This window comes from Strix uralensis, chromosome 1 (assembly GCF_047716275.1).
Source record: "Strix uralensis isolate ZFMK-TIS-50842 chromosome 1, bStrUra1, whole genome shotgun sequence".
NCBI lineage: Eukaryota > Metazoa > Chordata > Aves > Strigiformes > Strigidae > Strix > Strix uralensis.
This window is the reverse complement of record NC_133972.1, coordinates 71,031,350-71,057,432: the sequence shown is the minus strand read 5'-3', so window position 1 is coordinate 71,057,432 and position 26,083 is coordinate 71,031,350. Positions and strand designations below refer to the sequence as shown.

General features: G+C 43.5%; 1 protein-coding gene across 4 annotated transcripts in view; it reads left to right on the top strand.

Moving 5' to 3' along the window:
* NFATC1 (nuclear factor of activated T cells 1) overlaps window positions 1-26,083 on the top strand; it is a 115,719-nt gene that overhangs the window by 47,548 nt on the left and 42,088 nt on the right. For all 4 annotated transcript variants that reach the window (XM_074870525.1, XM_074870497.1, XM_074870507.1 and 1 more), the window contains exons 5-8: window positions 1,337-1,509; window positions 3,952-4,092; window positions 19,854-19,909; window positions 21,208-21,340. In XM_074870525.1, coding sequence (XP_074726626.1) covers window positions 1,337-1,509; window positions 3,952-4,092; window positions 19,854-19,909; window positions 21,208-21,340 — 503 coding nt within the window. The remainder of the gene's footprint in view (window positions 1-1,336; window positions 1,510-3,951; window positions 4,093-19,853; window positions 19,910-21,207; window positions 21,341-26,083) is intronic.

The following is a 26,083-nucleotide window of genomic DNA, read 5'->3' as shown; positions in this document are numbered from 1 at the left end:
TTAACGTCCGTGACTTTACAAGCCTGAATTTAAATGCTTTTTCTCCTCTGAACTTTATTGGCTCTGAATTAATAGTCATTAAGTACTTTTTTATTTATTTTACAAGTGTTGCTATAAGAGAGACAATATTGAGAACTTTCTTTGTATCTTACGGATCTTCACGTAGAATTTTGACATGGGTACAAATATTTCATGATTCTTATGGCTTCACCTGCTAACAAGTGCTGTTGAGAAGCTTTAATACTTTCATTAGTTTCTTGGATCGTATCAGCAAGGTCCTTTTTGTTATTCTGAAATCCATACTTTAGAAAAAATGCAGATCAAAACCTTGCTGCCATAGTTCTTGTTTGCAGTTTGCTTCAGAACAGAGCTTCAAAGATCTGGAGGGGGAATTAAACTCTTTGAATACAAAATAGAATTAAACTACACATTTTCAGTGTAATAAAATGCATGCCAGAGACCAGTACCCAGAAGAAATTGCCATGTAGGCTTTGTAGTCATGGCCAAAGCAGAGGTATTTTTGCAGTGGATTTTTGAGTGTGTATGTTTATATATCTTTTGTTCTGGGAACTTCCTCTATTGAAATTTGCTTTGACAAAAATCCTGACTTGTAAACTCATCCAGGAGAAAACCGAACTTAAAAAAAAAGGAGAGAGAGGTCAGACATAGTAATAGATCTATCTGAAAAAAGCACGTTTTTCCCTAACATGGAGGGAGGACTCTGAGGTTACGTTTTTTCATGCAGAGCTTCAGCTCAGCGCTCAGCTTGGGAGTATTTACAACTCATTCAAATACAAACACATTGACAGTAGAACTGACCTCAGGGAGAGCTGTGCTCATTAATAAGCATTTTCAGGACTTTGCCCTAGAATAAAAATCATGTCAGATTTTTCTCCAAATTAGCTGTAACAAGTGAAATTGTAAGTAACCCCATGTTCTAGGTTAGTAGCACTTCATGTGCTACCCTCTCATCCCATTGAGTTTTCTAGTCTTGCTATTTCTTTGGGCTTTGGTTAATCTGTAAGTGCCATCCTTACAGGATGTGTTGTGGAGGAACGATCTTTTAGATTTTCTTCCTCTGGGAAATGAAGTAACATCCTAAATTTGTGTGCTCCACAGCAGCTACTACCTGTTACTACAGATAGCCCCAACTTAGCTACATGTGAATGCAAGTACTAGGCTTAACAAAGTCTCCTGTGTTCAGCCTGATCATTGGGTTGTGTCTGACTCAGGTTTTTAAGAAGGATGTACAGGAGAGAGGGAAAATATGCAAGCTCATGAGTCTTCCTGAAGTGTGCTTGAAATGAATTGAATTGCTCTGTTTCCTTTTGGATAGCATTGACTGTGCTGGGATATTAAAGCTCCGAAACTCTGACATCGAGCTCCGCAAGGGAGAGACGGACATCGGTCGGAAGAACACGCGTGTGCGACTGGTCTTCAGGGTTCATATCCCGCAGGCCAATGGCAGGACCCTTTCCTTGCAAGTAGCCTCCAACCCCATTGAGTGCTGTAAGTAGCAACAAACATCCTTCTTTTGCTGGGTATTGTGCCACCCCACAGGCGCTCTTTGTCCAGCGACGTGCTATACATTGGTGTTGCTTTACCTGTCTAGTTGGTGAACCTTAATCTGCTTTCTAAAAGCATGTGATTTATACTGAAGACAAAATACCCATGTCTTAGAAAAAAATGTGTAGCTTTGTGCATTGATTTCTATAGGAAAGAACGCACTCAAAACAAAAGTAGGGTGCGCTTAAACTAATAGTAGACCTGGGAGTGACAAGCCTGTTTCTTTTGGTGACTCCCTATCATACAGGTAACTGCTGTAGGAGTTTTGGAAAGCAGCTATCATGTCCTCTTCACGCTCTTGTCTCCCCATCATAAAGCAAAAACCTGCAAACAAAACCCCAGCCCCTTTGATGAGGAGCTAGCAGTATGCTAGAGCTGACACACTTGCAGAAGATGCCTGTGGCTTCAGAAAACCTCCAGAAACCAGCTTTCCGCACTGGGGTCTCTTTGATTGAACACACTGCTTTTTATCAGATACACTGGGGCATCCTCCAAAGACACCTATATCATTGTTGCTTCGTAAGCCTTGTCAGCCTCCCACACACAAAACAAAACCTATTTGCTTTGGGTAGCTTTAACACTCCAGCATAAGTGGTAGAAACTGAATTTCAGTCTGACTCCCAATACTAATTTGGTCGGCTGGATGGACTGAAACAGTTTTTTAAGGTTTTGTTGGATTCCACAAAGTGACTCTTTCTGATCCTGACAGGGTAGCGAGTAACTTAACAACTGGAGGGTGTGTGGGGGGTGAGTGCTGGGGGCATGGAGCAAAGGGTATGGGGAGGCAGGCTTGACCATCCCTAGCTCCATGCATGCTGGAGGGTCGTGTCTGTGCTTGTCCCTGTGTCATTGCCAAGCTGAAGTCCCACACAATGTGTCTGGCAGGTCCTGGAGTGTGTCAGCATTTGATCTTTTGGAGGCATGGTGCTTTTTCAGGGATTGTCAATAAAGAGACTGCAGGAAAGAGCATCCCTGCTTTCCTCTTGCAAAAGCAGTGGCATTGGTGACAGACTTTCAGAGCAGTGACGCTCCATCCTTTCGCCTAGGGTAGCACCACTACCTCTCTGGTAGTCTGAGTCTGCAGGAGAGGCAGAAGTTGTAGGAAAGGGTAGTGCTGTTAGACCAGCAGTGATAGCTTCTCTCCTTCACTGTCATTCATTTAAATAAACAAATGAGCATTGCACTTGGAAGGCAGTTACATTAAAATAAGCCTATGTTATTTATGAAGCATAGCAGAGTCTTCTTACCTATAGCAGGTAGACTGGCATAAAGCCCTGTCTTCTATCCAGGATATGTATGAGATGAGTAATTTCCCCTGTTTCTTATTCAAGGGCAAGTTCTAGACTGACAGGCAAAGCAAAAAGTGTGAGGAGTCATGGTTTCGTCCTGCTCCTGTTGAAGTTGATGAGAGCTTTTCAGTTGCTATATAGCAGGCTAAAGCACAATTTGAATACATCCTGAACTGCTCTGTGCAAAGGTGCCAAGCTGAGGAAGCCACTAAATATGAAGCTGATTGGATTTATATCAGCGAACTGCACTTTTGATGGTTGTGTAATGAGCAAAAGCGTAGTACGTGCCTCCTGAAAGGAGCGGAAAACAGGAGAAAAAATAAGTGCTAGCGTTATTTTCAGTGCAGAATGTGGAATAAGCTGGTGCCAAAAATTTCATGCATCTCTTAGTGCATGTGACACCAGGAGGAACCATGTAATCTGGATAAAATGTCACGTCATCCTTGAAGCACAGCCACGCTTGCTCCGTGTCCCAGCTGGGGGGAATAAAATATGTGCCACGAGAATACCGGATTCTGTTTGCATGGATCCACGTGTGCTTTGGCACTCAAGTTCTGGTGGAAATACGCTCTCTAAACTGTGAGCTTCTGCTGGATCATGAGGCCCCTGGCTGCTGCTGCTGCTGCAAGACAGTTTGCAGAATTGACAATACAGTTATAGTGACTAGCACATAGTTGTAGTGACTATAGTGGCACATTTTGGACATGGATGGTCATCTTGTCACATGTGCGTTATAAACAGCATATGTGTTATAGATAACATAAGAGAAAATTATTTAAAATAATTTCAATAAAAATATACTTTTTGATATAGTACAGATGAAGTTGAGTTTTAAAACAGCTTGTTCTTTGTGAGCCTGTACTGCTATGTTTGATAACCCTATTGTTTACAATCAAGGCACTTGAAAACCAACCATGTTTCCTGCAAACCTTCTGACCTTTCTTTGTTTCTATATCAAACTCAGCTTATCTTACGACGGTAAGCATTAAGTTACTTACTAATGCAGTACTTACTTATTTGTGTGTGTGTGTGTGTGTGTGTGTGTGTGTGTTTGTGGTTGCCTTTTTTTTTTTTTGTCTTCTTTATAACTCTTCAGCTCAGAGATCTGCCCAAGAACTGCCTCTGGTGGAGAAGCAAAGTACTGACAGCTTTCCTGTTATTGGAGGGAAAAAAATGATACTGACTGGCCATAACTTTCTGCAAGACTCCAAAGTCATCTTTGTGGAGAAAGCACCAGGTATGTCTTTTCAATCTAGACTCCGGTCTGCCTTTTTTCCCTCATTTTAAAATCTCTGCCAAATGATGAAAGCATAAATACAGTAATGACATTTTCTTCTGCACGTAATATGTTTTCCATGTCACTGGGCAAAGCTGTGAAAGTGATCTGAGCCGTGCTTAATGCTGAGGTTTCACGCTATGGCAGGTGTAGTTACAGGTAGACAATAGCGACATTGAAAGTAAACGTTTGGCATTTGTTTTTGTAGCAAACCATGACTGTACTGGGTAAGACCTGTGAAGGGTGTTCAAAGCCTCTGGTGGCATGTCCCCGTAATACCTGCAAGATGATGCATTGTGTTAAACCTTTCTGTGATTTGCGGAAGAGGGAGTGGTGCTGCTGGTGGTATGTGTGCGCATCTGTGTCTTCTTCTGTGGCAGTCAAGACTGGTGGCATTTACAAGCTGCTGGCTCAGGAGGACTTGCAGCACACACACGTTCATTTGAAGGACATGTTTCTGGTTTGCCTTGAGGACTGGGGGAGGACTGAACACGGCTGCCCCCTCACCCAGTACTTCTCCTGTGGTGCATTGGTGGTGGGACTGGTCCTCCTGGGAAGGGATCCCGGGCCGGGCTGATGCAGGGCAAGCAGCATGGGGCGGGAGCTGGGGCTGGAGCAGGAGGTGTCTGCAGGAGTGGTGGAGTGTCTGCAGGAATGGTGGGGTGATTGCAGGAGCGGTGGGTCACAGGGTGGCAATGCATAACACGCGTGAGTGCCCCCACGGGAAAAGGCAGTGGGAGCAGAGCTGTGAGTCAAAGTCAGGCTCTGAAACGAGATCGTTAAGGGTAGTTTTGAGTCTTGTTTTGGAAAGGGTTTCCGTGGCGCTGGCACAAGCCACAGATTCCTCAGCTGCCGGCTGAACCCCCCCCCCTGAACTTTAAACAGTCTTGGGCGCTCCTCAGGCCGCCAGCGCTGGCTTTGACACTGCTCCTGTTTAACTCTCCATGTCCATGAGGTTCCCGCACTGTTCTCCTGCCCGTGACCCCTGCCAATGGTGCAGAAAGCCGGGCCGCAAGAAGGGGTGGCAGGGCAAGCAGGGGAGGCTCTGGAGACAAACACATCCGCATCTTCGGGCTCAGAGGGCTCAGGGAAAGAGCAGAAGACTTCCCTGAAGTTCCCCGTCAGAGTCCTGGGTTGGTGAGGTTTAAGTCACCAAAAGTGCGCGTGGGACAGAGGTAACGCCCCGACTCCTCGGTGAGAGCTAGTCAGCACTGTTCCTGTGACTCCCAAGCACCCCGCTGCGCACAGTTGGGCTGTGGCTGTGAGATGAGCAGAACACCCTTTTTGTTTCTTAAGAAAGTTAAAAAGAGAAGGAAGAAAAGGTGGTATTGCAATTAAAAAAAAACTGAACTCTGCTCTTTGTGTAGCATGAGGGGAGGGAAGAATGTGACTGTCTACTTTATATTTAAACTTCCTTTGCTGCACAGAAGTGAGTTAGTGTGACATGTCAGGAGCAAAGTCCTCGATCTGTCTCATTTCAGGAAGGAAACCATGTTAAAGGGTGCTTTCCTTTATACTTATTTTCTCTCCTCTTCCTTTATTGAGTTGGACAAATCTTATAGTATCATGTCCCAAAGGATTATGATGGTGATGCTACTCACCCACCAGCAGGTACCACAGTGTGGAGTTGAACACTGTCTCCCTTAGCATTAAATGCACCAAAAGTAGGATGGTCACTGTATAGCCTTAAATTACAAAAATGCAAAATGGGGCCACCCTTGTACTTCTTAACCAGATAGATACCTGCCTCGAGCAAAAGGAATTTGAGGCTGCACAAAGACAGCATATAGATAGAAAATAATTTATGTAAGTGACATTTTCTAAACATTGTGAGAGATGAAGGAGTGTACTTCTGCACACTGGGTGTGCTGATGAGAAAGAAAATGATCAAAAGTCCTTGCCTGTCACCCTGAAAAACTCCTGAGGTGAACTCCTTGAGTGCATGGGTTGGCAGGATGGACCAGTGCAGGAGTGTCTCTTCTAAGTGAAAACACCACCAGAGATCTCCCTACACTCTTCGCCCTGGCATGAAGTCAGGGGCAACACTGCAGGAGTCAGTGAGCTGCTATGATTGAAGAGTAACCAAGATCATTAAGTCAGTATTGAAAGATCTGATCTGAAACTGTCCTGCCTGGTTTTAGTAGTCTCACAGTAGATTTGTGGCAGTTGCAGGGCAGTCCTGCCTCATGGAGGTACGCTGCAGGGGCTGAGCCTTTAAAACTAAGAGTGTTCAGCATCTGCAAGAGCTGCAATTATGTCAGTAGGAATAGCACACAAAAAGCAAAGCTGCCAGCTGATCTGGGCTGAGCAATTTCTAGGGTATCTGTGATGAGTTGTGTGCTCCATTGCCTAACACAGCTCCATCCATTGGAAACAAAGAAGCACGATGCATCGTTGTCTCAGTGGCAGACTGCTCTGGCTCAATTTTTGAGCAGAGTCACTGTATGTAATGTCAAATGAACAAACATTACCAGCCTTCAGTTCGTTAAATCAGCACACGGTGTTTCTTTCCCTTTCGGCTCTTGCATGTCTATGGAAGTAGGTCAAGAGAGGGAACACCAGCATAGTTTCTCTTTCTCTTAGAAAGCTGGTTATGAACTTCTGTGATTAGCTGGAGACACTCATTAGTTTGCTGCTTTTGTTTTTGAATTAGAAATGTTAATCACGTTTCTAGTGGGTAGCAGCCAAACACAGCTATTACAAAGTAATAGGTCACAGGAATCATTGCACTCATAAAGAGAACGTATCTTTTATATAAAATTTAAATATTATACTACATGAGCTCATGTCTTCAGTCCTCACTCAGGCAGAGTCCCCAAGCCAGGAAGCAGTCTCCAGAAGCTCATCTAATTCATGCTAGTCTGCATACTTAATTGGTTAATGCAAAGAGTTTGAGAACACTTTTTGTTTGCTTTTTGTTTTTTCTTCCCTTCTGTCTGAATAATTTCTTTAAGTCTGCCGAGTGCATTGTGGTCCGCTGAATGTTTTTCCAAGCATGAGTCCCAAGCTCTCCGTCTTCAGGGCTAACCCTCAGCTGTTGTAGTCTCTGGAGGAATGGCATTATCCTGGCCTCCTTGCGTGGGGAGTCTGCCTGAGCAGTGACTCATACAAGAGGGAATCCCTGAAGAATGATCAAATCAATCCTTCAGCCAAGGAGGCAGCGGCTTGGTGCTTTCAGCTTAACCCTTTAGTGGCTGCTTTTCAGCTGAGAAGCATATGAACCAGCAAAACATGCTTTGCAGCCCTGCAACTCTGCATCTCACAGAGGAGGAACGAGGCAGCTGAGCAATGAAGACAAGGCGCACTGAAAGGAGCATGGGAGGAGCGCTGTGAGGACCTCCTCTGAAAGGAGAACCCCTCATGGTGTGGTCCAGTGCTCAGGCAGAAGGCACCCCTTTGGATAAATAATGAGTCTGTTCAGAAGTGGACTAAAATTTGCTCAAGCCTTTTACAGTACTATAAAAAGGTTCTCATATGTTGAAATGAGTCCTTATTTTATGGGATTTTGGTCAATGTTTTATTGCTTGCACATCAGACCATATTTTCCAGTGATGAACGATGGTATAAAATGACCGTCCAAGAAACCTAGAGGTAGTAAAAATGTGAATGCTGACTTTGCTTTGAGAGGTTCACTCTTTTAAATTTAGGATTTCCTTAGACTGTGGAGTCCCATGATGACTTTGTCTCTTACAAATTACACTAATAATTTTTTTTCTTACCTTCTTTCACTTTCTGTCTCTCTTTGTAGTCATGCTTTTTTCTCCCTGAGTTTCAAAAGGGTCTGGTGAGTCTGTGTGTCATGGTTGTTGGGTGCTAGGTTTAGGACGTCCAATACCAATCTGTTTTTCATCAGAAGAATTAGTACTTTCTAAAATACAAAAAAGTCTGCAACTTCATGCCGGCAAGGGCCCTTAGTGTCTGTATGCTGGTATGCACTGTGGAGGCAAGGTGTGTGATTTAGTTACAAATGTAGATGAAATGAAGTTGATGTTAGCTATGGGAGGAGGTGTTTGGCTAGGAGGCACAAAATATTTCCTGTCTAACACACTCATATGCAAGAGCACAGATAGTGATCTGGAATTATAATAAAAGACACTGCTTTAATTACTTATCTTTTTAAAACTTGTTATTTCATTTCTAGATCATAAATGTACCAGGCAACAAAAATCTTGAGGGAGGTTCAGAAAATGCAGAGGTGTTTGGAGAGTATGTTTTAAGGTCTGTGTATCTGTCAGCTACCTTTTTGGGTAACAGCTTCTACAAATACTGTGTATTTGTTTTCAATGCTAGTTTTTGGAGGGTAATCTGAGTTACTGAACACAAAGCGGCACAAAAGCCTAGCAGAAACGACCAGACTGCTGGCTCCTAGTATATCAGATTATGATTAGTGATCTATAAAACTGAATGCAGTGGAAAAACTCCTAGTTTCTCTTCACTCCGTTCACAAAATGATTCCGGTAACTGATGAGTGAAAGCTCACTGATGAGACACAAAGCCAATATCCCAAGCACCAAAGCACAGGAAAGTTATAGGTACGTTTTCCTGGCATGCTCTAGGATGTTGTAGAGTTCCCCAAGATATTTTGGGATTTAGAAAGTGTCTTGCACTAAGATCTGAAAGAGTTAATCTATCCCCAAAATCGCTCCTTGCTCAAAAATTGCTCCATGCTCCCGTAGCTAGAATGGTTTTGGCACTGGAACTAGCTCAAGTATTTATGGACTTCATGGATTTGGCCAAGTCTAGACATACCTAAGAGATCAGGTTAAACTGACTGAAATCATTATTAGCAAGTTGCGATCTATAGGAAGAAGTAGATCTTTGGTGTATTATTATTAATTATCGTTCAGTTGAGTTTCTACTAGTTAAGTTAGCGCTCTAAACCCATTTCTTTGATTTTGTGCTTAGTGACCAGAGCTCAAGGCAAGAGTTAAAGAGTGAAAAGGCAGAAATGTAACACCCAACTTCACTACAGGATTAGTTTCTCAAATAACACTGACTTTGAAATTCTGATTCTGGGCTGTTAATGTTGAGGGCCATTTTGTCCCAGTCAAAGGCCTGAATTTGAGCTTCCTTGTGGCAAATGCCCCTCCCTGAAGATGCATCACTCTCTTTGATGGACGTTAATAGAGCTCAGAGTTTGTAATGCTGTATCTCTGAGTAACTCCAGGCTTAGGGACTTCAGTGGTTTTGAACGTGTTGTTAATTACTCAGCCTTCACATCAACAGTGAACCTAGCACCTACACACTCTGTAACCTAATTGCATAATATGCTCAGCTATTGTGCCCCAAACCTCTGAAACTCAAGTTCCCCAAAGACAGAGAAATAAACAGGACCTAAGCATCATTTCCTCCGGGGATTTTTCTTTTTTTGAATAGGTTCAAACAATTAAAGAGTTTTTCAGATTTAGTTACTGCTTCAAAGTGTTCATTCTGCTGTTGTTTTCATTTTGTTAAATGGATTTTTCTGTCAAAACTGTTCCTCTTCCCTGCTGGAACAGGTTTTGCTCTTAGAAGATGAAGGTGCTGACGTGGCATGGTAATAGTTATACTAGAGCAGATGAAAGATAGCTGGGTGAAATCACCGAATTTTTTGGTGTATATGCCAAAGGAAATCACGCTTTTCTGTAAGTATTTCAGATGGGAAAACTTACAGATTGCCTCCTGTTAGACGTGTGGTCAAGCTTGGTCAGCTGAATGTTTGCACAAAGTAAATGCAATATGGAAAAGAAGGAAGCTGGATGAATTTAAGTGTCCACTCAAGCATTTCACAGGTTTTTTGTTCCTCTCAAATTTCACTGTCTCTGGCAAAGATTAGACTCAATTAGTTGCTACAGATGTCAGTCTGAGAAAATCAGTTCTGTTTCCCATATGTTGTATGAGCAAAAGTTACCTTGTTGTATGTCAGGTAACTCAAGTGCAGTATTTTAGCTTCAGGAGAACTTATAAAAACATTTGAGTGGCATGTGGATGAAACGTATGTGTTGGGGAAGCATGTGGGCTTTTTGGTTTGACTCAGGTACACTTGGGAGCTCAGGGTTTGGAGTCTGTTTTGACGTGATGTGATGTGCTGGGGAGACGGGTGACCTGAGTCTTGGCAGAGCTCCATTTGGTAAAAGATCTTACATTCTCGGAGATCTTTCCATTGCTCTTTCCATTGCCAGTAGCAGTCACAGTTTGGGGGGCAACTGGCCAAAAAGGGGTCATGTTTCACACGGGTAATCATACTGTAGCTCACATAATAAATAAGCAAGTGGCAAAACTCCCTTTCCCCCTCTAGTCGGATGGACAGATACTACATAATTTTGTCTTTATCTGTCTGTTTATCCAAGTTCAGGACACACGTTCCAGTTGGCAGTGAGTGGTTGCACACTGACTCATGCGCAGTGAGGTTAAAAATTCTGGAAACTAGATAAACTGGAAACTTCAAAGGCATACAAGTTGGGAGCACAGAGTTCATGTGAAGGTCACTTGAACCTATTTCCTAGAGATGTATTGATAGCTGAAGGGGGTTTTGGCCACTGCCCAGAAACAGATCTCCTTGGGCAAATAGTGTCATCAAATGGTGGAGTCATTTGATGGTGGAACCCTTTCATGCGCACGCAGGAGCAGTGATGTAGCTTGTAGGAAATGTCAGCACGTTTCAGTTTTTCCTGGCTGTTTAGTCTAGGGAATGGCAAAGACAGAGCGGGACAGCAGCCATACACATGAGATGGTATCAGCAGCAGCAAGCCTCATCCAGGGTGTTGCTCTCACAGTGAAGAATGAGATCAATCAATCACGGATACTTACTGTGGACAACAGAGGAATAAGGAATACCCATATGATCTCTAGCTAAAAGTCACTTGTATGAGTAATCCTGTAAATTTTTAATTACTATAGAAACTATGACTGAATGCTTGAAGATTATTCTTTCATGTCTTTTCCAAACTAAGTGGCTTTAAGCAGCTGTATCTGTGCAATCAAAGCTTTGTCTCTGGACTTTTATAACTAGCACAAGCTTTCAGATAGTTTTTACTGTTAGTGTTCCAGTAGGACCCTCTGTCCAAACACACAGGAATTCACAGCCCTTACCAGAAATCTGAGAGTGTAATGAAGCAATCAGTGCCTAAAGACAGTAGATGAACAGAGTGTGGTGGGTTGACCTCGGCTGGCTGCCAGGTACACACCCAGCCATTCTCTCACTCTCCCTCCTCAACAGGACAAGGGGGAAGAAATAAGATGAAAAAGCTCATGGGTCAAGATAAAGACAGGGAGATATCTTACCAGTTACTGTTGCAGGCAAACCAGACTCTGCTTGGGGAAAATAATTTATTGCCAATTAAAAATAGAGTAGGATAGTGAGAAACAAAGGCAAAACTAAAAACCACCTTTACCCCCTCCTCCCTTCCCAAGCTCAACTTCACTCCTTCATTCCTGACTTCTACCTCCTCCCCTGGAGTTTCACAGGGGGACGGGGAATGGGAGCTGCAGTCAGTCCTTAGCAGCTCCTCTCTGCCGCTCCTGCCTCCCCACACTATTCCCCTGCTCCAACATGGGTTGCTCCCCCAGGAGACAGTCCTTCATGAACTGCTTCTGTGTGGGTCCTCTCCACAAGGTTCAGTCCTTCAGGAACAAGACTGTTCCAGCGTGGATCCCCCATGACCACAGTTTCTGCCAGAAAACCTACTTCTATGTGGGCTCCTCTTCACAGGCCACAGCTCCTGCCAGGAGTCTGCTCCAGGAGTGTGAGTTCTGCATGGGCTGCAGGGTGGATATCTTCTCCAGTGTGGTTGTCTCCATGGGCTGCAGGGGGGACAACCTTCTTCACCATGGTCTTCTCCATGGGCTGCAGGGGAATCTGCTTCTGCACCTGGAGCACCTTCTCCCTCTCCTTCTTCACTGACCTTAGTGTCTGCAGCATTTCTCTTTCACATATTCTCAATCCTCTCTCTCACAGCTGCTGCACAGCATTTTTTACCCCTTCTTAAATACGTTGTCAGAGAGGTGTCACCAGCTTCGCTGATGGGCTCAGGTTTGGCCAGCAGCAAGTCCATCTTGGAGCTGGCTGGAGCTGTCTCTGTCAGACATGGGGGCAGCTTCCAGTATCTTCTCACAGAAGCCACCCCTGCAACCACACCACTACCAAAACCTTGCCACATAAGCCTACACAAGGGGATGCCTCCAAAGTACTTAAGTTTTTGGAGGGATCATCTACATAATTTGGAAAAGCACAACTCATTGTCTCCTATTACTTCCCTGACATCATTAAGAGTTGGTTCATGTCTTAGGTGGGCATCACAGGAGAAATGGGGAGAGCTGAGGGAAGAGGATCATGTTCCTTTTAGGACTGTTGAGGGAGTAAGAATACACCTTCAACGTGGAAGAAAGTACAATAGCATTTAAGAGAGGAATAGAGGGATAAGACATTTCCAAGATATGTCTTGTTGCAGGGAAGGGAGGGACCTCTTAAGACTGAGCCTGACGTTCCTGTACAAGAGAAACAAGAAAAGGGACATGAAGGGTACAATGATATGGTAAAAAAAAAAAAAAGGCAGTTCAAAAGCTTACTGTTTAGTCTCTGCTAAAAAGTCATGAGGGATTGCCATAATGGGATGTCTCTGGAAGATGAGAAGTTGTGGCCATATAGATAAAATGAAGAGTTTGTGTCTTAAAAAATAATCAAGAAGGAAAAATTGAAAGCATTTGGATCAAACTTACATCTTAAGACGAGAAAGTAGGAGTAGCTATAGTACAGGTGGTGGTGGTGGCGACATCAAGCACAGAAGAAGTAGAGGAAAAGAATTGTTCATGGAAGGAAAATTTGGAACTTGGTTTAAACTGGCTGTGAGGTTTGTTACTCCAGTAGTCTCTGAGAAAATATGAGACAGATTAGACTGAAGAAGCTGGACCAGGAATATTTTACTCAGTTTCAGCTGCGAAGTCACAAGTTCAGCCTACTAGAGGTTCCCAGAGGAAAGTAAAATTGTGAAGACAAGGAGATGACACGAATGTAATGAAAGACAGAGTGAAGTATTGTCATGAGTGCTGTTGGGTGACTGTGCTGGGTGTGCTTGGTTCAACCTGCCTACTCTAGAGAGATTTTACAGGGATGTCAAGCTGCAGTTTTACTTGGAACTTGAGTGTCTTAGACCTGGCATTACTGAGAGTTATTAAATAAAACCCTCAGACCAACGGTGATTTGAATAGAGGGAGGTGCCAGAGAGCACAAATTGCATAACCAGCTTCCATTCTGCTGCAAATAGGATCTGGCAGGTCATTCTAATGGTTTTGGCTCAAAATGAACCCTGATCAGTCAGTTGTCAGCACAGTGCCTCCTTTTAATTACCTGGACTAAAATTACAGTTCATTTGCAAACACTTGAACTCAGAATAATTAAGTCTGTTAGACATACTGTGGTAAAAGCAGCTAAAAAGGCTCACCATTTAGACAAAGTGAGTTCCTCAGCTTTTGGCTTGGCCAGCTCAGCAACCGAAGAGGAAGAGCATGTCTGACACAGGTGCCACAGTACTGTAAGATACAGTACTGGATTTTTATCACCTGGTTGTTGCATGACTTTTTAATTGCTAATTTAAGGTAAAAAAGAGAGAAAAAGTAACTTGAGAGGATCATATGCATGACAGACAGACCTAATATTCAGCTCAATACTGCAAAAATGTATAGCTGAAGGAATGGACAAATTCCATATGCTGCAAAAATGCTTATGAGAAGACACAAACAAATATAGCAGCTTTGATGTGGAAATACAAATAGGTCAGTTATGCATGAACCCTGCTGCACATGGACTGGTGCATGCCAGAACACATGCCAGGGGTGGGGAATAAAGCTATGGAGGAAGTCTCTGTAGCAGGACAGTAGGCTGTGAGGAGAGCAGGGAAGAACGGCTGGGGGTCTTCCTGCCAAGGAAGAGGGGAATAAAGTAGGTTAAAATCAGACCAGCCGTGTGGTCTCATAGCAAAAGTAGTGGAAGAGCAAAGGGGAGATGAAGGTGACTGGGGAGGCAGATCCGGACAAGGTGCTGGGCAGCAGGCAGGTCATGGCACCAGCAGGAGCAGCAGCAGGAGGTGGAGCTCCTCTGCAGGTGGCTCTGGGCACACACACGCCCAGGAGGCATCTTGCTCCTCACAGAGCCCTGAGAGAAGGCAGATCTCAGGAGAGTGAAGTACCGCTGAGCTGATTAGAAAGAAAGGTCCTGCAAATACTTACTTTCCACTGCCTCTCCATTTCTGAATGTTTTCTTGCTCTCTTCCTGCCCCATCTTCCCTGTACATCCCATGGCAGACTGCTTGGCTGGTGTTGGTTCATCCTTATAGCCTGGCCCTTGTAAATGTTTTTAAAATGTGCACCGGTGTGTAAACATGGGCATAGACTCCCACCCACAGATTATTGGGCTCGCTGGTGTCCAGCTGAGGAAAAGTGATTCACAGCAAGACACCTGCAAGACCAGCCTAGAAAAGTGCCCCGGCTCCTTGTGGCATCCCCGGATCTGAAAGGCTCTGAAGTGAAATCCATCACTAGTACACCCGTGCCAGTGCATATCCACCGGCAGGTGAGACACCGCCAGTGGGTCGTGCCCAGGACTGGCATGGGGAGTGCTCTCCTCCAAGCAACAGAGCTGCCTCTTCACCTCTTTCATTGCCAGCCGAGGTGTAGACCTGGCCTGATCTGCCCTTTGCCTGGAAGCTGATAGCATCTCTGCACAAAACTGGATGACTCTTAAGTCTGAGTGACAAGACTTTGCCTTAGTCTTCATCTCTTCTCTCGCTGGAAATCCATCCTTTCCTTCCAGACGTGTTCACAGATCAGTCCTCTCAGCACCGTGAGTGTACTTCCCAGGGAAAAGGGGTTAGGGTGCAAATTGAAAACTTGTAAATCCTTCACTCCTGAGGGATTTGAATATACATTAACAAGGCAGAATAGGAAGGTAGACAACCTTTGCAGAGTACCTGAAAATTACACTGTATGATCATTCTGCATTGCATCTGTGCCCTGCCTGTTGTGCACATGTTAAATGAATCTGGGATGTAATACAGGCATTATTGTTCAGGGTAATCTCACAACACATTAATCAAGTAGTGGGTTCCTTTGGGAGGGTAGAGCTAGTTTCACCATCTTACTTGCAATATATGAATGTAAATACAGATTTACAGTCCAGCCAGTGCAAACTGTTGAGCCGCAGGCTGCAAGAGTATAAAACGTATGCCGTGTACAGGCAGTGAAATCCTAGATAATGTCTATTCTTCTCATATCACAAGTGAACACAGGACTACTAAAGAATATAGACTGTTTTAACCTCCTACAGTGGAGTGAAATCACTTAAATATATCTGAATGCTCCCATTATGCCCATTTCATAGAGGCAAGGTTTAAGTGGTTGCCAGATGTTATACCCTCCTGAGTTTCAAGGCTTGGGGGTTTTTTTGGTACTGTATATTCTTTCCCCTTTCTGGCATCCATCGGTCTGTAATGAAAGTTATGTTGGTGGTTTGACTGTTGTGAGCCTGTGAACCCCTGGCACTATGCTTGCAGTTCCCTGGGGTACAAAGGTAAACCCAGCCCTGGAAGCCCTGGGGGATCTGCCCTGATGGGCAGCAAGGAGGGGAAGACAGTAGAAAAATTTCTTTGGAAAGTCATTACAGGTCTTTGTGTTGCTCTTCCATGAAGAAAATCCATATGTTGTGGTCTGCTAGGCTTTATGTGTGAATAACTGATGCCGCTGGATTTACACAACTACTTTTTAGCGCTGCTTCTGTGTTAAAACAGGCCTCTACAGTGCCTTTTTATGTGGAAATCTTGTAGCTGGGTGTGGTGGGGAAGCCGCTTAGTGACTCATACTGCAGGGAATTCCCTGATGAATTAGAGTATTTTTACTTCTGGACTTGTGCGCAGTTTCCTTTAACGCTGGAGCAGTGGCTGATAAGAGCAGACTACAAAGACCCATTCAGCATTGAGCCGCTGCATGTTAAAACAGGGTGTTTATGCTTTGCAAAGCTGAAAATCCTACCCCACGTAACATGGTAGGTTCGCGGTATTTTCGTCATTAGCAATCCCAGGTGCTCTGAGTGTCACAGCGCCGGAAAAAAAAAAAAAAAAAGGCTGAAGCTGCTGGTGGTGAAGTGCACCCAAAGCAGGGATGGATATAAATAACAGCGATCCATCTGTAAATATCAGGCTTCCTGACAAAACCCGGTGTCTTCAGCTGGTGGCAGCGCTGATGGCCACCTGTCAGTGCAGCGCCCAGCCCAGGCGCAGTCGGGGAGCCTGTGCGGAACAGAGGGTTCCTCACTCCCCCAGCGCTGCTGCACTTCTGCACTGCCTCTTCAGAGGGGTTTGAGGGTCGCTCCTCCAGCCCTTGGCAGGGGTCCCCAGGTGAAGCCTTAGCTTTGTTGGGTCAACTGCTGCTGCCGCTGGCACTAGGGGAGCGGGGTACTCCTCCGGGGACTCCACAGGGCTTTTGCCCTGCGGTTCTGTGTGTGGATGTTTTGATTTTATTTCACTTTTGTAAAAAAAAAAACACAAAATAAACCCAGTATAACACCTTAAGACAACTTTTTAGCTATATAAAGAGATGTCTTTCTGTTCAAAATATTGCAGTATAAATCTTAAAAACGCCAAGACAAAGCCAGGCATTTGGTTTGGAGAAGACACTTATGACTTGGTAAAAGTAAATAGCAAAATGAGAAGGAATGAAATAAGACCTTTGGAAAAGCCGTTTTCTCCCTTCTCCCTTTTCCTCTCTGCCTCCTCCTCTCCTTCCTCTCCTGCCTCTGTCTCCCCCCCTCCCAGTATAACAACTGCCCATTTGGGTACGGTAATTCCAGAGAGTAAACTTTAACGGGAATGCCTGAAATGTGTCTGCTTCAGCTTTGTGTTATGTCTGTAATTTGAATTATTTGCATTTTGGAAAGGTATAAATTGCTCTGGTGTACTTTGGTTGGCTGGCAGCCAGGAGGGAGTTGCCTTGGGCCCCGAACCAGGCGGGCTGCTGCAGATGTGGCAGGCGTACAATGGAAACTTTTGTGGTCGAGCAGCCCTCGCTCCTCCAGCACACGCTGATGGGAGGCGGCATCCCGCCTGCTCACCAGGGTCCCTGGCGTATGGGCACTGGGGGCAAAACCGTTTTCTCCAGCGTAGGCAGATTGTCTTGATGCTTTGGGCTCCCACAAACCATTCCAGAGCCATTATTCCTTTCTCTTTTTTTTTTTTTTTTTAATTTCAACTGAACTGTATAAACCTGCAAAACATGTTTACTGTAAGAGGTTGACGTAGTGGTCTAAGGTTTCCCTCCTGGAGCTGGTCCCAGTCCGTGGGCGTTGAGATTTCCCTCTTGGTTCACCAGACGTAATATGAGGAATTGTCTTTTTTTTTTTTCTTTTTTTTGTCTCTTGCTTCATAACAACTTTTCCTCCCTGTGTTTTTGTTAAAAGAAATGTCACTAGCTGTTAATGAGTTGTCTGTTCCCTACTTCTTCCCTCTCTTCCCCTTCTCCTCAGTCGCGGAGCAGTAATGGTCTGGACAGTCTCAAGGGAATTTCTTGGAGCGAAACCCGTATTGTTCTTATTAGCTTCCAAAGACGAGCTACAGCTCTGGATTTTTATTTTCCTAATAGTTTAGATTACAGCATTTAAAATATTTCTGAACAAACTCTCTTTGTCATCACAAAAATTTCAAAAGTGCATAAAGGCAGTGCTGCGTGAAGTAATTGAAAGATTAGCTAGAGATGGAGTCATTTTGAATTTTACTGAAGTATCGGCAGGAAATAAAAAACAGAAACCTGAATCAGATCATTCGTCTTGCAAAGCAGAAATTAAACATAGCAAAAAACCTGAACTTCTGGTAATCCGTTTACAAAGGCAAATTGAACACATGTTAACTACTAGTCTGGATGTCTGTAGATTTTTAAAAAAACCCACCAACAAGCCTCTTACAGAGCAGAAGTTCCTAGACTTTGCAAAATGTGTGATAGCGTCAGTTGTGTTACTTTTACAACTGAATGAATTAATGGGAGGGGAGGGGCAGGCAGGGAAGGGAGGGCTACAGAGGCTCTATGGGGAGGGGGCGGGAGATAAAGTTGGCTGCTCCCAGACAAGGGATGTGTCCCGGCTTGCCGAATTTCGGTCAGGTTTTTTTCTACTGACGGCTTGGGGGAAGCATCTGTTGGATAAATTGTGAAGCGATCGCCAGTCGTCCTGAGAAGCCTGCTTCAATTCTGGCACTCTCAAAAGGCATCACTGAAGAGACTAGAGCACGGTCTGGCTGCTCCTTCTCTACCCCCAGCCGAACGTGGCAGTACCAATTAAAGGGATTCCTCTTCCAGTGTCATAGTTTAAAATGTAGGAAGAAACTAAGGGTAGATCTGCTAATTGTTTCCTACAGAAAGACCTGCCAAATCCACTGTGCTATTTGTGCAGCAGCTTTCACGTTACGCTTCTTTCCATACGTTATGGACGTTAAAACAATCGCCAGGGCTAGTCCCTCAGCAGCATTCCTTTCACAGTAGGACAGCTGTACACAAAAATACTATTTACAGACATTTGTAATAAATCAGGCCGTTCTAAATGCGTCACCTCCATCCTGGCCATGAAAGCAAAGAGAGAAGAAAAAGTGCATTCACTCTTTTACCTTGCCGAGAGCTGTTTTTCTAAGGCAGGCCCATGTCTATGTGATGAAGTTCAAAATAACTAATATTTGCATTTGCATGTCCCAATGCTGCAATAAATATACAAAAGAGATGACATAAAGTCTCATTTTCCCTTTCATTCTGGTGACATCTGACAATGGTGGGAGTCATGAAGCTGCATGTGTCCCCACTGCCCAACTTAGACAGCAGTCTGCCTGTGGCCTTTCGTACACATTTGTGTTTTTCTAGGCCTGCAGAATGGAAACCTTACGTTTTGCATTATTTTTCTAATTTCTTTGCTGTTGAGTTTTGAAGCCACAAGGAAGAAGAAAAACCCTGTTATTGACCAGTGACTTCTGTATCAGTGAGGTGCAGGAAAAATGACCAGACAAAACCAGTTTCTTCCAAAAGACGGGTCCCCAGAAAAAATGATAGCTGTGGCTTAAACCTATGTTTGCTTGAAAACTGAAATACAGTACATTAGGAAGATCCAACACACCACTAGAAGTAGCTCTAGAAAACTGTAGGTGGAACCACTGTAGCTGAGCTAATCCAACTTTAAAATGGAGTCAAAAGTATGTTTCCCAGCCTATGGCCTTGCCTTTTGATCCAAGCATCAGAATTATGACAAACCAGACTAGGAGTATATTAAAATGAACTGCTGCATGGTTGAGGAGCTTCTTTAATATTACTTTTTGTTTTGTTTTGTTTAATATTAATGTTGAATATGACTTACTGCATAGGTAGTGATCAAAAGGCCTTATAGGTAGCAGTATATCTGTCTGAAAGTTTGGGAAACTAAGCTGTAGAACAGTTGCATATTTTGTCCAAACTAGTGGCAGAATAAACTCCTGGTGGCTTTCCCCTGTCTCAGTATCATGCGCTCTTGTTTGTGGTTCCCCTCTTCAAAAAAGCTTAAGTGGACTCCTGTTGCAGGTTACCCAGATGGTCTCCTGGTTGGGCAGCATTGGGGCAATGGGTTTTGAGAGCTGGTTTTCATATATGCAGTGCCCGTTCAAAGAGATTTTTTTGCAAAAGTGATTCTTTTGTAGGCTTGGGAGAGGAAAAAGGGACGGAACTAGATAGCTCTTTCTTTTGTCTTTTAGATGGTCACCATGTGTGGGAAATGGAAGCCAAAACCGACAAAGAAATGTGCAAGCCAGTAAGTCTGCCTTAAATATTTTAACATCAAGATGAAAAATATATATTGCCTTCTCTAGCACTGTTACTAAAGAGGGATTTCCAAGGCTTTGGCACTGTGTCTCCCCACTGAAACAGAACAACTACTTGGGCCTCCCCTCCTGGAAATCTTTCTTTAATGGGAGCGTGGGGTAAAAAGCCTTTGTTGGAAGTTGTCCCAAAAGTAGGGGAGACCATTTGGAAAATATTTTTTCATTGTCCAGGATGGGCCAGCCCTGTCTGCTCATCTTCTGTCTTGCTGGGTCAGTTCTTCCCTCTGCTCCCAAAGCAATTTCTGATCATTTTCCTTGGCTTTCGTCTACCCTCGGCAGAAGAAATGTGACTCCCCTCACAGGAGATCAGCCCCCACGTTGGAGAAGTGTGGCTTCCTCAGCCATGACTGTTAGTGGGAAATACGGCCACTATTCCATCTCTGCAGGAATATGCAACAGTTTGTAAGCTGCAAACCTGCTGGAGACATGCAGGCAAACAATTTAAAGACCTCAGCTGAATGCAGGCCAAATGCTAAGACGAGCGTTCCCTTTTATTCGTTCAAAAAGTGCCAAGGGAGGTTTTGATGGTCATAGCAGATTTCACTGTGCATTTCTGTAAGCTGATGCCCTAGCAGTTAAGTCATTCCTTAGACCCGTGTTGCAGCATTTGGTTTCTGACAGTGGAAGATTATCTATACGCTCTCCAGCCCTTATTCCTGTAGCACTAGATGTTCTTGCAAGATCTCCCATCCACAGAAAATAGCATGCTTAAAACTTCCCGAGTTGTTATATGAAAAAACATTTCACTGTGGAAAATTGAAATGTTTGAATAATCATATGCCTATCCTAATTCTCCTTTGAAAGGAAGTTGTGTTAGGTTGAGATATACTGGGGATGACCTTCCAGCCAAGCAGTTGTGCTTTCTCCTGCTGAGTTAAAGACCGCAATTTGATTGTGGTCCCAGCTTCTTGTCAGAGGAAGGAGGGATAGAGCCTTGTCCATACACAGCATCGTATTTGCTGTCCAAAGGGAAGAGGTGAAAGGCTAGTGATTTTGTAAAGACCTGAGCCATGCTAAAGTCTTATTTCCCTGCATCTGGAGTTCTTAGCACAGACACTGTGGGTGACAGGAGCCCATCCCTGCCCATGAAGCCCACCAGTTCCCCTGCAGAGAACGTGTTCCTCCTTGTGAGCCCAGGCACATCCTTCTTAGGGTTAACGTCTTAATACTATTTTACAGCTCGACTGCCTTAGTTGTGCCTTGACTTTCTGATTTCTTGCTTTTGCAGAATTCGTTGGTGGTTGAGATACCACCTTTCCGCAATCAGAGAATTACCAGCCCTGTTCAGGTCAACTTCTATGTCTGCAACGGAAAAAGAAAGAGAAGCCAGTACCAGCTTTTCACCTATCTTCCTGCTAATGGTAACAAAATATATTCCTTATCTCTGCTAGTAAAAATGAGAGATAATGATGATTACTTAGAAAGATATATGGCTCTGGTAATTCTTTAGTAACCTGAGTAATTTGGAGGTATACCTGCTGCTATAAAATGAGAGTGAGAATCAAACCTTGAGAGCTGCCTTTCTCTCTGCTGCCCACACAAGAGACCTTCTCTGCAGATTATTTTCTTCTGTATTGGTGGCAGAGGCCTGTTGGAACAAGGACTTTTTCTGCTTTTGAGAGCTGAAGAGCCCCAGCACAAGCTCACATGTGTAGCCACAAACTGTGAATGTGCTGAGCTCTCTGCTCAGTTTCTGTCAACCCTCGGTCTGACTTTGTGGCCCCAGAGGGTACACTGTATTTGAATAATACTTCTGAATTCGCACCACAGCATTGTAAGCATGCTGGGCTCTGAGCTGGAGGTGGTGTGGGGATTCTCCTTCCACTCATCCTGTACTTTGCTGTCTTGTGTGGGGTCAAAATAGCACTCCAGGCTGATGCCACTCTTGGGTAGCCATGAAGAGCACAATGTGGATGAAGATCAGAGTGCTTCATACAAAATGCTTCATGTATAGGAAATGTTCAGGAACACGTGTGTCAGGTTTTTTTGGAAGATTATATTGGTGACTGTGAAGTGACAATAAAGTCACTCATGCTAGCTGAATTCCAAGCAGACTTGTATGAAGATTTTAATAGCAAGTAAATTTAGATTTTTTTTTTTTTTTTTTGAAATGGCTCTATTTCTGAGAACGCTTTTTTGGGCAAAGCAGGAAAAAAGGGTGGTTGTTTTGTTGTTGTTTTTTTGGAAAGAAGAAGAGTTAGAAGGATGATTAGGTTCATGCTTTTTTGTAGACTTTCCAAGTGAAAATAGTCCTTCTGAGGGAAATTCCCACAAAGCACTACTTGAGTCATGTCACATGGCTTGAAGAGACCTGCCAACTTTTTGCAGGTGAAATCCCATAAAATACACATTTGGAATTTCACCCAGTTAGCTTGCATGCACTTCAGACTTTTATCAGGACTTTAATTTAAAATAAAAGTACAGGAAACCTGACATGGGCAACTGACTGCTTATTGTGTATGTACTGCATAGCTATGCTTCACTGCATCAGCCTGCCTATGCAAACTTTATCCCCAGTGGGTATGTCTGTGTATATTTAAAGACTGTTCATTTCTTAAATTGGAAAGTAAAAGAGTTGTTATTCTCTTGCACAACACTTTTCAGCAACAAAAATCTGTTGTGGAGGTCAACAGGTATTGCCTTGCCACCCAAGTTACCCTCAAAAGTATTTCAGATACATGCCTGTTGTTAACTTCTGTTTATTAAGCAGCATCTTTCCTCTCCAGCATTTACATAGGCCATTTTTTACCATTTTATTCCAAACCATGAGAATAGTATTCACTGCTGCAAAGTTGGTTTATGCTACCACCATTCTGAGTTTGAAACATTCGACGTTTTATTTGATGTGAAGAGATCGAAATGTCTACCTAGTGGCAGGCAACAGAGAACCAGCATAGGCTTTATTCTGCAAAGACATCTTTAATTATGGTAATTGTTGAAAACATTGATAATCTTGTTTAGTCTTCTGTACTGATCTAAATTCATGTGAAATCTTTTTGTTTCAGTGTAGGGAATCCTGAAAGAAAAAATTTAACACCAGAGTAGGGTAAAGGGTAGCAGGTATTCATAGTGAATATGCCTTCTCCCCATTCCTGTTTGGTTCTCCATTCACATTGTCTTTATGTATGTATATATATGTGCATATAGGTAATTGAAAAATGTCTTAAGTTCTTTGCAAACTCTCTCATAACAGCGGTAAGAGGGAACATGCTTCTGCAATCATCAGAATTAGTAGTATAGTATGTTTTTCTTACGCCTGTGTTGTAGCTGTAAGATTTTGCCCTTATGTTGCTGGTGGTTTTTTCCATCGTGCCTTTCAAAGATAGATATGATCACCTTTACTAGGTATTCAGAAACCATACACAATGACTGAAACAAGTAATTTACGCTGCTGTATTTCTAGGAGTCATTTTAGGGTGTTCTGCTTTATTTGATTTCAGTCACAACATTCTTTTAATGTTTCAAGACATTGTAGAAAACCAAAGTTTAGCTCATGAAGGAAAAAATATTTGAGTCAACAACCACTGTGTGAACAGCATAAAAAAATGTAAAGGAGAGAAGCACTGTTTTGGTCCAGGTAACACTTTGTCTCTTTTTTAAACAAATCCCACGAACATAGGAGGTGTGTAGGTTTTTGACAAGCAAATGTCAGAGTGATCATCAAGTGTAAGATGTGGTTTTACACAAATCAGATGATAAGCTGCTGCTTCTCCTCTGTGCTTTAGAACTAGTCCACTACTAACATTTCAGTGCCCACCATGATTTTGCAGGTATTTCTGTGTGAGGGATCTTTTAAAAGCTGCATGACACATATTAGACATACATTTTAGAGATCAACTGGACTGTACCAAAGCAAAATACCATGTATGGACTAAAGCCTAAATATTCTGTGAGCCCGCTGGTTGTGCTCCTGGGGTGGGTGTGGGCACATGCAGACAATGCAACCAGCGGGAGAGCCATGGGCTCACTGTGCGGCTCCCACCCGGACTGCAGAGCAATAGGGGTTTTTTTCCTGTAGCTCCTGTTTCTCCTCATTCCCTAGGGGAAAACAGCCAGTGGATCCAGGGACACGTGGCCTCATTCATCCCACCTCCTGTGGATGGTCCTATAGCGTCTCCATGGAGTACAGCTCTGTGACACGCAGCCAGCACAAGCTGCCCTCTCCAGCAGAGTGTTACAGTTTCACCACCATAAAGCTGCTCCCATGTTGCAGAGATATGGCAGGATTGTACTTTTCCTCTGTGTTAGCTCGAAGTGTTTTGTAGTGCAGGGACTTACTTGGTGAAGATGAGTTCCTGCCTCAGAAAGAAAAAAAAAATGCTGTAAAAATTAAAATCTTATTGCTCTGTAAATGAAAAGTTTAAATAACAAAACAAAACAGAAAGTAGAGACTTCACAAATGAGAGCCAAGGTCTGGAACAAGGGCTTGCTTAAGTCTTTGGCTTGGGACAGACCGTAAACATAAGTACTCATAATCCTCTTTTAATTGAAATTTTGATTTACTGTTCTGCTGAATTTGAGCAATCCCCGAATCCTGTATTAGCCTATATTGTACAGAAATGACTGTAATGTCATTTTTTTAGTATTGCTTCAATATTACACATCGCTGAGCAATTGCATATCAGTTTTGCCCTGGAGCCTGCAGAGTGTAGGCTCTTGAGACTCCTCCCCAGACATGCCTGGCACAGAAATATAGGTAGTTTCCCTACCATTCTGGCACAGGTGAATTCCTGCAGCTCATATGGTAAGTACTAATATGTTTTGCATTGCCACATCCCATCAGAATGTGAGGAGGAAGGCGTGGGACTGGACGCTGCAGTCAGGAGTCTGAGCAAAGCACAATGAGCAGACACTTGGATATTCGGCTTTTAAAGTTCCTCCACTACTGCAGCTCTGTGCAGACGTGCTCTGCGGCTCCATTATGTACAGCAGAACATTTCGGAAAACCATTGGTGAACCTTGCGTTTGTGAACCCTACCCTCTAGAAAAACGCTTTGTTTTCATTTCTGTTTATGACTGCGTATCATTTTGCTTCTATGAATTTATTACACCATTGGCCCATATATGCATTTCAAACAGGAGTAGTCGTCTTCTGAAATCACTAGGTGTAAGCAGAAGCATTTAAGGTATAAACTAATCTGGAGAGGCTGAAGAAGCACACAAGCAACCAGACATGTATGCTGTGGTTCCAAATCTTGTGCTTTCATCTGCTAAGAAAGCTGAAGGAGTTCTCCAGCTCAGAAGACTTTAAACAACACACTGAATGATAAGGGTTAGATCTCCATTTATTCAGATTTCTTTTAAGTAGGTACATCAAAATAGAGGAAATGTATTCAAGAACTTATTTTTCGCAGATAGTAGTGAATGCTCTCTATGATTTCTGTCATCTAATGAATATTGATATCAAGAACAGTGAACATATAAAAGCTTTTCTTTGAATTTTATTTAGACAAGTAGTGATAGCAAAGACAGGCCAGTTTGTCTAGGAAATATTTAATAAGCTGGAAAAAGGAAAGTTGATGTGTTTCTTTTACTGGAATGAAAAATACGCTTTTGCAAGAGTTGATGATAAAGTATTTCCGGTTTCTGTTTCTGTCAGGCTTCTTAATTGTCAAAGCATTATTAAAAAATCGTTTCACTACTTCTAGTATTTATTAAAATGGTGTGGATATGCTGGGCAACTTTTATTTTGAGACGCATTTTGGCATCCATAGGGCCAAATTTTCCAAGCCTTCACTCAGCCAGCTTTTCTGCAGTTTCTTTGCCTCCCTGCAGGCACCTGCAGAAGCCCCCAGGGTGCTGAGCTCCTCTGAAAAGCTGGCCATGCAGACAAGTGACTTGGTGGGGATGGAGGTCCTTTGAATGTGCGGGTATGGAACTGAGCTGAGAGCCTGCCTGTGGTGACTAGATGTGCCTTAGTATTGTTTACAACCTGGCAGCATGAAAGTGAAGCTCTTGGTGTGCTTCTGAAAAGGGTGAGCGGTGCCCACTACGCATTGCTGTCAGCATCCTCCTGACTTCCTGCCTCTGCTCTAAAATTATCTCCTGCCTGCCCTACAGATGAGAACAATCAGCAGTTTTCTAGTGATTGCATTGAGCAGCCG